Here is a 15629-nt window from a genome sequence, read left to right on the forward strand (position 1 = left end):
AACTAATGTTATAAACATTAGTTAAGTTTTTGAAATTTAGCAGTTCTGCAAACCATCAACTAGCAGATAATCTGGTGTAGCATTTATTTTCATTAGTGATCACCAGTTACTTTCACACAAATTCCATGGTTCTCTGCAATTCAACTGCTCAGTGACTTTTTGCAAAAAAAAAAAAAAAAATCATTTTCGCCCTGGCCAGTTGGATCAGTGGTAGAGCGTCAGCCTGGCGTGCAGAAGTCCCAGGTTCAATTCCCGGCCAGGGCACACAGGAGAAGCGTCTATCTGCTTCTCCACCCCTCCCCCTCTCGTTCCTCTCTGTCTCTCTCTTCCCCTCCCACAGCCGAGGCTCCACTGGAGCAAAGATGGCCTGGGCGCTGGGGATGGCTCCTTGGCCTTTGCCCCAGGTGCTAGAGTGGCTCTGGTTGCGACAGAGTGACGCCCCGGAGGGGCAGAGCGTCGCCCCCTGGTGGGCATGCCAGGTGGATCCCGGTCGGGTGCACGCGGGAGTCTGTCTGACTGTCTCTCCCCGTTTCCAGCTTCAGAAAAATACAGAAAAAAAAATCCTCCTTTGTGAAGCTCTCCTCATTCAATTCTAGGACACTTCTGTCTTCTGGTTCTTCACCTAACACAACTGACTACTTCCTCTCCATTACCAGACCTTTCAGTGCTGTAGAATATTCCAAGGCTTAGGGCTCAGAAATCATGCCTATGCTACTTTCATTCATTCATTGGCTCTGTGCTGTCCAGTATTATAGACACCAGCCACTTTTCAGGGGTTCAGTCGCTGCATGTGGCTAGTAGCTCCTACTCTGGCAGATACAGATATCTCCATACTAATGATCTCATCATTGTAGAAAGTTCTGTCATACAATGCTGCACTAGATGATCTTGTGCTACAAATTCTGCCTCTGTGGGGATGACTTGGGTTCATATTTCCCACCTGATTCTCTGCATTGAAATCTAGGCTTCATTTCTAACCTCCTACTGGAACTCCTGTTAATATTTAATAGGAATCTTAAACTTAATTCTAACAACATACCCTTTAGTTTTCCCAGCTCTGCTCTTTTTATAATGCTCCATGTATTAGTAATAATCAACTCCATTCTCTGTCCAAAACCTGGACATCATGCCTGACTCCTGTCTTTCTCTTAAACCTCACGTCCTAGATATCAGCAAGTTCTGTCAGTATCTGCATTCAAAATAGCTGAATGTGGCCCCTTTCACCAGTTCTACCGCTGCCGCGACCCACCCCAGGTCGCAGTCCTCTCTCACTTGGACTATTGCCAAGCCACTAGATGGAGTCCATATTTCTGCCCTGTCCCTCACTACAGTTCTTTGCCACAAAGAAGCCACTGATCCACAGAAGCCACAGGTCAGTTTCCTCCATTGCCTTCCACTGTAACAGAGAAAACCAGGACCTGCAGAGCCTTTAAGCTCAAGGTGATGTAGGCTTTTCTGCCTTGGACCTGCATTTCCTCTCCTTACTCAGCTCCTCCCATTTTTTTTTAATTTTTAAAAGTTTTATTTAAATTTTTTTATTGATTGATAATTTTTGAAATTTTTATTTAAAATTTTTTTTATTGATTGATTTCAGCGAGGGAGGGAGGGGGAGAGAGAGGGGAACATTGAGCTGCTCCTATATGTGCCCAGCCCAGGGATGGAACCAGCAGTCTCTGCACTTCGGGACAGTGCTCTAACCAAACAAGCCATCTGGCCAGGGACCATTTGAATATCTGTTTTTGCTTGGACAGACAGCCCTAAGCTGATTCTACCTCCAGGATTTGAAAATACTCTCCCATTTGCCTAGAATATTCTTTGTCCAGATATCCCTGTGGCTTACTTCCCCATCTCCTCCTGGTGTCCTTAACTGACAGAGTATAATAGGACTTTCCTGACCGAACCCTGTGAAACATTACTTTCTGCCTTCACCCCACTTTTGACCCTGTACTCTCTATCCTCCTACAGAATTACATGTTTAAAAAAGTTGAGCTTAACTGGTAGTGATGCAGTGGATGGAGCGTTGACCTGGGACATTGAAGTCCCAGGTTTGAAACCCTGAGGTTCCTGGCCTGGGCGTGGGCTTCTGGTTTAAGCACAGGCTTACCACCTTAAGTGCAGGGTCACAAGCTTGAGTGTGGGATCATTAATATGATCCCACAGTCACTGGCTGGAGCCCAAAGAATGGTGGCTTGAAGCCTAAGGTCTTTGGCTTCAGCCCAAGCTCACTGGCTTGGCTAGAACCCTCGTCCCCCATCAAGGCACATATGAGAAGCAATCAGTGAACAGCTAAATTGCTGCAGCTATGAGTTAATGCTTATCATCTCTCTCCCTCCCTGTGTCTCTCACTAAAATAAAAAAGTGAGATAAAACATAATATGAGATGTGCTGTTTTAACTACTTTAAAGTATACAATTTAGTGGTTTGTAGTGTATTCACATTGTCAACCACCATCATCATCTAATTCTAAACATTTCATTACTTCATAACAAAACACTGTACCTGTCACCAGTCACTACCCATTCCCCCTACTACCAGCCCCTGGCAACCACTGCTCTGCTTTCTGTCTCTAAGGGGTTGTCCATTCTAGACATTTTATATATATAAATAAAATCCTATACTTTGTGGCCTTTTGTGTTCGGCTGCTTTGATTTAGCATAATGTTTTTAAGGTTCCCCATGTTGCAGCATACAGTACTTAATCATTTTTTAGGGCTAAATAATACTTTATTCTGTGGATATGTACATTTTGTTTATTCATCAGTTGAAGAACACTTGGGTTGTCTCCACTTTATATCTGTTTTGAACATTCATTCACAGGTTTTTGTGTGAATGTATGTTTTCCGTTCTCTTGGGAGCAAACCTAGGAGTGCAGTTGCTGGATCACAGGGGAACTGTCTTTCACTTTTGAGGAACTGCCAATCTGTCTTCAAAGTGGTTGCGCTATTTTCCATTCCCAACTAGCAACATGTAAGGGGCCCAATAGCTACCCATCCTTGTCATCACTTATTATTGATTTTAAAAGTATATTTTTTTGTAGTCATCCTTGTCAGTGTGAAATGACATCTCTGTTGGTATTTCCCTAAACTACTGATATTGAGCATATTTTTATTTGTATATTTTCTTTTGAGAGATGTGTATTCAAATCCTTTGTCCATTTTTAATTGAGTTGTTTGCCTTTTATTGTTGAGTCATAATCCTTTATGTTTTGGATATGACCCTTAACAGCTAAAATTGCACGTATGTTCTCTCATTCTGTATTGTCTTTTCAGTTTCTTGATGCAATTTTTTTAACTTGAAGAAGTGTAAATATTTTTTCTCAAGTCTATTTCTTCTTTTGTTGCTTGTACTTTTGCTGTCATATTTAAAAAACCATTGCATAATCCAGGGTCCTGAAGATTCACACCTGTGTTTTCTAAATCGACTTTTAGCTCTTGTATTTATATCTCTCTCCCTCTTAAATGGTCTGGGCAGCCTGTTGAAAATGGATTGCCCATAAATGTATGGATTTATTTCTGGAATCTCAATTCTATTCCAGTGATCTGCACATGTATCCATATGCCATTACCAAATTGTTAGAATACTGTAGCTCTGCAGTAAGTTTTGAAATGGAGGAGTGTGTGTCCTCCAACATTTTCTTCTTTTTTGAGATTGCATTGGTAACTTGAGGTCTCTTGTAAATTTATATTCTTATGTAATTCCATGTGAATGTTTGAGTCAACTTATCCATTTCTACAAAATTAGGTACTTAGAATTTTGATAGAGATTTTATTAGATCTATCAGTTTGGGAGTGTTGCCATCTTATAAGTCTTTTAGAGCTTGTACATGAGATATGTTTATTTAGATCTTTAATTTCTCTCCAAAATATTTTGTGGTTTTCGGTGTATAAGTCTTGTACTTCCTTGGTTAAATTACTTCTAAATATTTTATTTTTTATGCTATTTTATATGGATTTCTTAATTTTAAATTCATTTAAATTACTTAATGTCTTGTTTTTTATTGATTGATTATAGAGAGACAGGAAGACGGAGAGGGAGAGAAACACTGATTTGTTGTTCCACTTATGTATACATTCTTTGATTCTTTTTTTTCCCTTATTTTTCAAGCGGAGGAGGGAAGATAGAGAGACAGACTCTCACATGCACCCTAACCAGGATTCACCTGGCAACTCCTATCTGGGACTGATGTACTCGAATCAGTCGAGCTATGACTGTGGGAGGTGAAGAGAGAGAAGGGAGAGGGGGATGGATGGAGAAGCAGCTGGTACTTCTGTGTGCCCTGACTAGGAATTGAACCTGGGACATCCAAACACTGGGCCAGCGCTCTACCACTGAGCCAGCTGGCCAGGGAAGTTCATTCTTGTATGTCTTCTGACTAATGATCAAATTTACAACCTTAGCATATCAGGAAAATATTCCAGCCAGCTGGAGCTACCTTGCCAGGGCCTTATTAATCTCATATTTGGATTTTCCAATGCTATAGAAATAAAACTCGTATTTGTATATTAATCTTGTATTCTGTATACTTTCTGCACTTGTTTCTTAGTTCTAACAGTTTTGTTGTGGATTTAGTGTTTTGTATACATGAGATCCTGTCAACGATGAACAGAGATAGCTTTACTTCTTCCTTTTCAGTGTGGATACCTTTCATTTTCATAATTTTTGTTCTTGCTTAATTGTACTGGCTAGAACCTTCTAAATAATGTTGAATAAAACTGTGAGTGGGCATCTTTGTCTTCTTCCAGATCGTAGGGGGAAAGCATCCATTCTTTCACCGCTAAGCGTAGTAATGTTAGCTGTGGACTTTTCATAGATGCCCTTTATCAGGTCAAGAAAACTCATTTGTTTCTATTCCTGGTCACCATCTGGAGGTGCCACTTACTAGACAGCATTGTTGACAGGTGTATGCATGAAATATGGCTAATGCAGTTTGACCAGCACATAGAAGATATAAATATTAGTTACCTTTGGCTGCCTGTATTCATGTGACTGATGAAAACACTAAATGTAGCAAAACCCGTCAGCATACCACTTGATATTTTTATATTTACATGGAATAACTGTTAAAGATTCACTGTTGTGGCCCTGGCCGGTTGGCTCAGCGGTAGAGCATTGGCCTGGCGTGCAGGAATCCCGGGTTCGATTCCCAGCCAGGGCACACAGGAGAAGCACCCATCTGCTTCTCCACCCCTCCCCCTCTCCTTCCTCTCTGTCTCTCTCTTCCCCTCCCACAGCCAAGGCTCCATTGGAGCAAAGATGGCCCGGGCGCTGGGGATGTCTCTGTGGCCTCTGCCTCAGGCGCTAGAATGGCTCTGGATGCAACAGAGCGACGCCCCAGGGGGCAGAACATCGCCCCCTGGTGGGCATGCCGGGTGGATCCCGGTCGGGTTCATGTGGGAGTCTGTCTGACTGCCTCCCCGTTTCCAGCTTTGGAAAAATGGAAAAAAAAAAAGATTCACTGTTTCTTTTCCCTTCTTAAGGTGAGAGGAGGGAAGATAGTGAGACAGACTCCCACACTCCCAGGTGGTGCCCTGACCAGGATCCACCAAGCAACCCCATTTAAGGCTGATGCTCCAGTACAGAACTATTTTAACACCTGAGGCTGACACACTCAGACCAACCAAGCTATTCTTAGCACCCAGGGCCACACTCAAACCAATTGAGCCACTAGCAATAGGAGGTGGGGAGAAGCAGATGGTCACTTCTCCTGTGTGCTTTTAAGAATCGAACCCAGGGCGTCATACACCAGGCTGACACTATCCACAGAGCCACCAGCTAAGGCCCTTTTCCCTTTTATCAGGGATGTTGTGATCTGATTTTCATGTCTTACTAAAACAACCATGCTCAAGGTTTGTCTAGAATGTTGAAAATCTCTCCATAGACTCTCAGAACAATGTTGAGTTCCAGCCATAAAAATAAGTCTTTTAATATTATAGATCTTATGTTTCTATAACAAATTACTTTAAAACCAACTCTGTTATAACAAAAAAGCATTCATAGACTCTAATATTAGCCTGTTCATTTTAAACATTATTCCTGTAAGGCAGAAGAATCTAGTTCATTTCTTTGGCTTTCCCATGCAATGAGTACAATGACTGATTTTTAGATGTCGAGGAGATGACAGAATGACCTTCTCTAGTAAGTAAATATCTTGTTCTGGCAGGGTTGTGGAATTGCTGAATGCTTGAAGATTATCTGCCAGGTTGGGCGACTAGACAGAGGAAAGAGTGCAATACTGTATGTGAAGTCCCTACTGTGGACCGAGACCTTTATGAACGTAAGTGGACAGATACATGTTTAGCAAACTTACCCATTTTTTCAAAGAAATAAAAAAAAAGTCTGACATCTCAGAAATAATTTCATTGTTACTTCCGTACAGAAGGAAAACCAGAATCATTCATACTCTCTGAAGTCATCAGCTTCATTTAATGTCATCGAGTTTCCTTATAAGAACCTTCCAATTGAGGATATCTCCAACTCCACATTGGTAAGTCATTGATTTGGGGAAGTGGAATAAAGACACTCAGTTTAATGCCATAGATATTTTTAATTTATTTTAAATAATGGCAGTTTAATTATTTTGCTAACAAAGTAATTAAGAGTTATTTGATAGGATTAAAATTTAGTTTAATATTATGATTTTACTCCCTCACCCCAGAATTATTGCTTTAGCATCTTCTCCTGTGTAAGAGAATCTTAGTGTTTACTGAATTTCATGGGGGAAATCTTTGGGAATTTTTTCCCTTAAAGTTAGAAAGTTGGAAATTAACAGCAGAAGCGAAGGCATTTTAAAGATCTTTAATTTGAGGATTAAAAAGGAGACCAACAAATCATAAACTGTATTGAATTATCTAAAAATTATTTTATAGGTGACCAGAAGTCCCCCTGTTGTTGGGAGTTTTATCTGTGTGTGTCTACTATCAACACTGGATATATAATCATAAATTATCATATACAAGAAAGGAAATAATGTGAATACCATTAAAATAAAGTAGAGTAGGCATTCAGATAGTTGTTGAATTAAGTCAGTGAACTATTGTTAAAGCTCAAAAACTTCTTTTCCCCTGACAGGTTACAACTAATGTCACCTGGGGCATTCAGCCAACACCCATGCCTGTGCCTGTGTGGGTGATAATTTTAGCAGTTCTAGCAGGATTGTTGTTACTGGCTGTTTTGGTTTTTGTGATGTACAGGGTAAGTAATGGACTTAAGAAGTAAGGGGAGGCCCTGGCCGGTTGGCTCAGTGGTAGAGCGTCGGCCTGGCGTGCAGGAGTCCTGGGTTTGATTCCCGGCCAGGGCACACAGGAGAAGCGCCCATCTGCTTCTCCACCCCTCCCCCTCTCCTTCCTCTCTGTCTCTCTCTTCCCCTCCCGCAGCTGAGGCTCCATTGGAGCAAAGATGGCCCGGGCGCTGGGGATGGCTCCTTGGCCTCTGCCCCAGGCGCTAGAGTGGCTCTGGTCGCAACAGAGCGACACCCTGGAGGGGCAGAGCATCGCCCCCTGGTGGGCAGAGCTTCGCCCCCTGGTGGGCGTGCCGGGTGGGTCCGGGTCGGGCGCACGCAGGAGTCTATCTGACTTGTCTCTCTCCGTTTCTAGCTTCGGAGAAATATCAAAAAAAAAAAAAAAAGAAAAAGAAAAAAGGAGAGAAAGGGAAGGAGGGAAATGTGGAGGCATGGAGAAGAAGGAAGGGAAGGAAGAAAGGAATCTTTGATGATGATGATGCATGATGAGCATTTACATATTTGGAGGAAAAAATTTTCTTGGTGATAATATACTCACATAGAATACTTTCAATATTCTTCACTGATAAAGCAGTGATGTTCGTTTTTGTTCTCCTGACAGATGGGCTTTTTTAAACGTGTTCGGCCACCTCAAGAAGAACAAGAAAGGGAACAGCTTCAACCTCATGAAAATGGTGAAGGAAACTCAGAAAGTTAAATATGATTTTTAAGTTACGCTACATCCTGACCCATTAGAATTACCATGATTGTAGATTTCAGTTTTCTTCATGAGAACTAAAATTCCAAAACTAACTGCTGACGGTGTCCAGGGGTACTAACCACAAAACGAGAGCAATATCTGTCAACCTTTTCATTATAAAGGAGGTCAGACTTAAATTGAACACACATCACTGACTTGTGCTTTTAGGTATTTAAATAATAAAATTTCAAGTGATAGTTCTTTAATGTACATAAAATACGTAGTACCTGAGTTACCACTTTATGTAAAATAGTCCCTCCTATCCTTACTGTTTCTGATTGTATAATTATATGTTGGACTTTCTTGTTTGTTGTTGTTGTTATTATTGTTTTGAAGCAAGTCCTATTTGGACCTCAGCATCTACATCCTTTGTACAGGTACTTAATAATAATACACATTACACTACAGTTGAGTTTTTAGGTTTCTAAGGACTTTATAACTCTATGAACTTGGATATTATTACCTACACGGTAAACTTAAAAAAAATGACCCCATCAAAATTCTTTCCTGTAATAAGTACATATAGTATTTTGTTTCTATATAAAAATTGGGTATATGCTGTTAAATTTTTATTTATATTTAATCCACAATCCAATTTGTTACATTTTAATTTGTATAAGTTTAAATTGTATTTCAAATTCTTTAAGTCAGCCTCTACTAAAAATTTTTAAATCAGAAATGGCTCTTTAGTGAAATAGTTTAATTTCAGCTAAACATCTCGATGCTTAAAGCCACTTGGAGTTGGAAATCATTTCTAAAGTACGTTTATTCCATTGTATTAGTCTGGCCATTTACAATATACCAAAAAAAGGACTTTAATTTAAAAAGTATGTTTGTAGTTTGTTGATAGAGTTGCTTATTAATAATATGTTCTTAGATTAGAACAAGAGTTTTTAGTTGGGTTTAATTTATTTTCTTCCTATCTATGTATTTTGTTTTTTCTTATATTTTCAAAACTGTTACTAGAGAACAGGTCTAGATCAATGAGGAATCTTTACAACTTATAGGAACCTGCACCCAGTCCCTCAACCCCATGAAAAATGCTTGGAATTGGAATTGTTATAAAGTAGCAATAGCTGATGCTAGTTACTGTATTTTTCACTGCTTAAGATGCACCTGACCATAAGACACACCTAGGGTTTTGAGGGGGAAAAAAATAAAAAAAATTCTGAACCCAATGGTGTGTTAAAAATATTTAATAAAATACCATATTTTTCTCTCCATAAGATGCAGAGGCATTTTCCCCTCCACTTTGGGGGGGGTGCGTCTTATGGAGCAAAAAGTACGGTACTTGGATATTACCTCATTTTGACCAAGGTCTAATGTGTAAAACCGGTCTCAGCTATCAAAATAACTTTTCAAAGGTACTTTTTCAGCAATTCAACTTATTGGAAATTTTTTAAAACTTTCTTAGGTTTATTACCATAAACTACTTTTCTAGGACTTTTTTTGTAAAAACTGCGCAGGTGGCAAATTGTAGTTTTATGTCTATAGGGTGATGACTTTTCTAGGGGACTATGTGATTTGTTCACAGTTCCTCAAAGCCTGGGGATGACTCTTATAACTATTTTTGTGCAATTAACATCATGTTATGCATTAGAAATTGAGGGTATAATAGCTTATTAACTGCTGTCTTCACTAGGCAATGATCAGTATTTCCCTTAAATAATTGATTTTTTTACTCTTTTACAAGTAATCAAAATTTATCTAGGCAAGTCTTGTGTTATAACTCCCTACACAAGTGGCTGCCATCAGAAGATCGAGGCATCCATAGGGGAGTTTTACAAGTGAAAACAGTGACAGGACCCTGTATTTAGCTTTAGTGAATTTTAAAATTAATAGATTTTATAATATAGATTTTATTAGCTTAAGAGATCTTAGTCATATGCAGTAAGTATTTTTATTACCAATAAATTTAAATCTTTTAAGAAGAAAGTATTTTTATTCTAGTGCCTGCTGCCAGACAGTCACTGAGTTGCTCTATAGCAGCTGTCACCTGACCTGTTTTCCCATGTGCTGACAGCCATTTCCGAAGGGATGCACTGGCTAGCAATACACTCTTTCAAAAGTTTGTTTGCTTTTGCACAATCTATTTCGTTTATGAACCCCATTTCAAGGTATAATCTTGTATAAGAGATTAAAGAATGTGGTCATTGGAATTTAACATGATGCGTTAAATTGCTTTTATGAATTGTCTTAGGCAATAGTATTTTCTTTTCAAATAAAATTTGTAATTCTAAAAAGTATGGTGCAAATATAATTTAAAAGCTTTCTTTTTGAGGGAAATGTTTGGATTGTTTTTACCCTAACATAGCATGTGAATATATTTGGTTAAAATAAAAAAATTTTTAAAAAGCCTATGAAAACATTTAATTTTTAAGTATTTTAAATACTATTGTGTGATTTATTGAGAATTAAAGTCCATTTTGAATATAAAATTCTTCTCTGATTCAGTTTAAAGACACATGAGTGAGGTAGAGAATATTTAAAGCATTTAATATTGGTAAGAAATACTGATACTATTGTTAATTCCTTATATACATATAATGCCACTTATTTCAGTATTAATATTTTGGAAAACATTTGTGTGAGACACATTCTTTAAAATGTCGTGATTATTTTAATTCTGATTGAATTCTTAATTCTGAAGTGTAAAACAATTAATCGAAATATTAGTGCCACAATTATACCTGTTATGAAACTACTTATTCATAGTAAATTCTCATTAATACTTACATTTATATGAAGAGAAAACTTACATATTAGAAAAACAGACTATACTGGCTTAAGAGGGGTGTAAAAGATTTTTAGTAGTGAACCATGAACCTGAAGAGATTTATGTAACAGAAGTATAGTATATAAGAGATCCGCTGAGTTTTATAAGGCAAACAGAATTTGTAAGTTGGTAGATGTTCCTGTAATGCAGAATGTAGTGTCACGCATAGCAAAGACTTAAGTCATTCTTGGAATACCTGGTATGACCATTGCCTGTCTCAATGTTACTTTGCTTGTACTCTTGAATAGCTTGTTTATATAGTGGTTTGATAAATGAGAAAAAATAAAAAATTTGAAAATTGAATATAGGATCAAAAATGGTGAATGAAATGACTTAACTAGTATTTTGGAGAGTTACTCCTTTTACCTTGTTGCTATGCTAGTTGGAATGATGAGTCTATGGGTGTGCAGCCCGCATATATGCTTGTATTTTATTGTAATTTCTGACACAGAATGAGTTTCCTGAGAGAGGTACTGAATCTTTCATTTTTGTTGTCCTTGTTCTCAAGTGGAATATAACACTGTAACCGAACCCAGATAATTTCCAATGCATTATTAATTTAGTAAATGTAATCTAAATGGAGATTTATTAATATTTTGTTAGCAGGAAGGAGTGATTCTGCTGTGGACATACAAATGAAGTTATTTACTCTTAAAAGGTCCATTCTACATTTTATTTTAGGCTGGACGTGAGCTTTTCCCTACTAGTTTTGAAACACTTTTGATATCTCTTAACTTGGAAGCCTGTGTGTATCAAATTAGTTTGCTGCCTAAGTAACATAGCTTTTCTTTATTTAGCTTCTCTTGTGATCACCCACATTGGGTGAGACATAAAATGAATGTGTGTTCTAAAATTTGTCATTTGCTAACTTGATTTGAATTTGTGAAAACTGGTACAATGTCTTCTTAGTGTCCAATGTATAACTTGTGACTGTACAATAAACTTGAGCATATGGTGCCACTTTTGTGAATAGACTATATTTTCCTTGTATGATTTATTTTTAATTCACATGAGCAAGCAATCATGCTCTAAAAGGATGACCTCAGTGAGATGACACACCTCTTTAAATGTTTGAATTCTTAATAGTATTAGTTATTTGAGCCTGCCCTGTGGTGGCACAGTGGATAAAATGCTGACTTGGAACACTGAGGTCGCCAGTTCGAGGTCCTGAGCTTGCCTGGTCAAGGCACATGTGAGAAGCAAACAGGAGTTGCTTCCCAATTCTCCCCCCTTTCTCTTTCTCTTTCTCTCTTAAAAATCAATAAATAACATCTTTTTTAAAAAGTGTTAGTTATTTGAAAAAAGGTAACACAAAGGAATTGTGTTAGATAGATCAATAGAATTTATCCAAACTGAAGCACGGGGGAAGGAGGGAGGGGTTAAAAAAGTCAGTGAACTGTGGGATAATCTAGGTACAAAAGGAGTCTTAGGAGAGGGAAATTGGGTCAAAATATTGGAGGCCAACGAGCTTGCAAATTTGGTCAAAAATAGCAACCTACAATTTGGAAGCTCACTGAACCCCAAATAGGACAATCTCAGAAAACACTATGTACATCATGGTTAAACTGAAAACCACAAAGGGTTGACTCATCAACTTGAATATCTTAAATCTCATCATTTAAATTAGGTATTGGTAAGGAATATGGATTATGATCAATCCTACAGTTCCTTTCTATATGTTGAGGTGTGAAACTAAAGAAACAAGTTATCTCCTCCCAGCATAACATGGTGGGACAGATATATGATCACAGTTATAGACGTTCCAGTTTAAAGAAGGAAAAGAAGTTACTGATCCCCACAAATGTTAAAATCTACCTAGTCAAACTCCATTTGGTTTCAAATAATTTTGTGAATAATTATCTGTAGCTCATGGCTCCACCCTGAGTCATCCTTTTGGTCCCATGAAATATAACACATATTTGTAGCTGAGTATTGGTAAAATTTTGTGGGTCCAATGTGCTGCTTTATTTTGTATTCTTTTCATTTTAGACCAAGCTGGCAGTGTTTTTGCTGATCTGTAAGTCATAGAAAACTTGTGGCTCTCCAGTGGCTACCAAACATCAATTGATCATAAATGTGTGCATGTATTTCTGGGCTCCCTATTCTGTTCCTGTAGAGGCCCCGAATAGGAACTTAGAACAGGGACAAAGTCAGTGCCCTGAGGCAAAAGCCACAGTAACTTTACAAACGAGAGTACTGAACATAGTACTGTGCTGAATGCAGCACAATAGGGATAGAATTAGCAATTCTGATTAATCAATAAATGGGGACATTTGAGCTACCTCCTTGCCCTTTTTTTTTTTTTTTTTTTTTTTTGTATTTTTCCAAAGTTACAAGCATGCAGGCAGTCAGACTCCTGCATGTGCCCTACCGGGATCCACCCAGCATGTCCACAAGTGGGCGATGCTCTGCCCATCTGGGCTATTGCTCTGCTGCAACCGGAGCCATCTAGTACCTGAGGTGAAGGCCATGGAGCCATCCTCAGCGCCTGGACCAACTTTGCTCAGACGAAGCCTTGGCTGTGGGAGGGAAAGAGAGAGAGAGAGGAAGGAGAGGGGGAAGGGTGGAGAAGCAGATGTGTGCTCCTGTATGCCCTGATCAGGAATCAAACCCAAGACTTCCACACACCAGGCTGACGTTCTGCTGCTGAGCCAGCCAGCCAGCCCCCCCCCCCCCTTGCCCTTTCATCTGCTCTAAAGTTCTCTTTACTGACTTCCTCATTCCCCTCCCTGCTTCTATTTGTATCAATAAATACCTGTAAGGACTGGGGGTTGGGCTGTTTCATGAAACCTGTAGGGGTAGGGGATTGTGAGGTGGTCTCGGGCTCTCCTAAGCCCCTCAGTGCACTCCATGTGGTCTCAACGACAAGTGGTGCCCCATGTGAGGAACGGGAACAAAATGACATGTTCCAGTTGTCTATGTTTTTTTATACCACTACTGAGCTGTTTTGACTGCTAGAGCTTTGTATTATATACTCATGTTGGTCAAATAAGTTTGTAAAGTGTGATTTTTATGTTTGCTTGCTTATAGTTTGCATTGGGAGCTGGGCAGCACCAGGTCTCTGTGATCTGTAAAATTGAAAATTACCTTCCTGCTTGGGAAGGGCCATTGTTTTTCTAATGTTTGAGTTTTTCATGCCAGAAAGTTTTGAAAAGAGAAAGAAGGAAGAAGGGACGTAAAGAAAGAAGCCATGTTTGGAGAATGATAGAAGGGAGAATGCAGGGTGCTGAGGAAGAAGAAGACTTGGCAGGGAAAGAAAGAGAAGGTGTGCAGATGGAGAACCAGAGCTGAGGGGCTTTTGCGAGCTCTGCTGAGACTGGTGGGGCCTTTGATTCTAGGAGAAACCAGAGAAGATTCTCCTGGTTGTGGAACTGGATAATATGTCAGGGCTTTGGGAGCTCTGAATGAGTGAAAGGGAAGTGTTTTCCCTGTGTGTTTGCTCATCAGCCTGTGCGAGACTTTAATAAAGGAATGGCCCACCATTTTTTGGCCCCATTATTTCTTTACTGTCTGTCCAAATTCAGTGAGAACCTGCACCAGAATGGCCGCGATGGCCACGACTACTGGCCATACAACTTACAAACATGAAGGGCTATTTTATGGCTTCATATTCATTTTGAAATATCCCCTCATGGTTGTAAGCAGTAATAATGGTATTTCTAGGTACAACCCAAGTAAATCTAGTTCAAGGAAATAAAAGAACTCTCTCCCCTCTCTCTCTTCCTCCCTCTGTAGGAAATATTAAAAGATGAACTTGGGCAGTCAGAGAGTAGATTGTAAAGAGTCTGTTAATGTCTGGCCTGTGGTGGCGCAGTGGATAAAGCGTTGACCTGGAATGCTGAGGTCGCCTGTTTGAAACCCCAGGCTTGCCTGGTCAAGGCACGTATGGGAGTTGGTGCTCCCTGCTCCTTTCCCCTTCAGTCTCTCTCTCTGTCTCTAAAATGAATAAATAAAGTCTTAAAAATAAAAAAAACAAAAGTCTGTTAGTATCAATTTTGGACTTTATGCTAGAAGCAATGGGGAGGTACTGGGAGGTTTTTTTTTTTAATTGAATTTATTGGAGTGATAATTAGTTTGCAAAAACCATACAGGTTTCAAGTGTTTCAAGTGTACAACTCAATAAAGCATCATCTGCACACTGCATCATGTGCCCACTGCCCCAAGAAAAGTCTCCTGTCCCTCTTCGCTGCCCCCTTTCCCACCTCCACCTACCCTCACCTGCTTTCGCTCCGTCACCACAACGTTTTGTATATACTGTATATGTTCTTCTGCTTAATCCCTCACCTTCTTTCATCCAGCCCCCTAATACCCAGCCCAACTGACAGCTGTCAGTCTTTTCCCTGTACCCATGCCTCTGTTTCTATTTTCTCAGTTTATTTTGTTCATTAAATTACACATATAAGTGAAATCATATGGTATTAGTCTTTCCTTGACTAGCTTATTTCACTTAGCATGATAATCTCCAAGTCCATCCACCATGTTGCGAAAGGTAAGATTTCTTTCATTTTTATGGCCAAGTAGTATTCTATTGTTTAAATATACCACAGCTGTTTTTTGTTTGTTTGTGTTTTTATTATTGATTTTAGAGAGGAAGGGAGAGAGAGAGAGAGGAACACTGATCTGTTCCTGCATGTGCCCTGACCAGGGATCAAACCGGCAGCCTCTGTGCTTTGGGGCAATGCTCCAACCAACGGAACCATCCAGCCAAGGATACCACAGCTTTTTTATCCACTCATCTTTTGGCAGGCACTTGGGCTCTTTCCAGATCTTGGCTATTGTAAATAATGCTGCAATGAACATAGGGGTGCATATACATTTTCTTCTTTAAATTTTAAAAAATTTTATTGTGTTGACATGGTTTCAAGTGTCCCACTCAAT

At 39.3% G+C, this 15629-nt stretch overlaps 1 protein-coding gene across 2 annotated transcripts in view; it reads left to right on the forward strand.

Moving 5' to 3' along the window:
• Window positions 1–11715, forward strand: part of ITGAV (integrin subunit alpha V) — a 100973-nt gene extending 89258 nt beyond the window's left edge. For both annotated transcript variants that reach the window (XM_066346393.1, XM_066346392.1), the window contains exons 27-30: window positions 6160–6273; window positions 6376–6483; window positions 7068–7190; window positions 7838–11715. In XM_066346393.1, the coding sequence (XP_066202490.1) occupies window positions 6160–6273; window positions 6376–6483; window positions 7068–7190; window positions 7838–7933 (441 nt within the window). In that variant the 3' untranslated portion in view covers window positions 7934–11715. The remainder of the gene's footprint in view (window positions 1–6159; window positions 6274–6375; window positions 6484–7067; window positions 7191–7837) is intronic.
• The last annotated feature ends 3914 nt before the right edge of the window (window positions 11716–15629 follow it).

This window comes from Saccopteryx leptura, chromosome 7 (assembly GCF_036850995.1).
Source record: "Saccopteryx leptura isolate mSacLep1 chromosome 7, mSacLep1_pri_phased_curated, whole genome shotgun sequence".
Taxonomy (NCBI): Eukaryota; Metazoa; Chordata; class Mammalia; order Chiroptera; family Emballonuridae; genus Saccopteryx; species Saccopteryx leptura.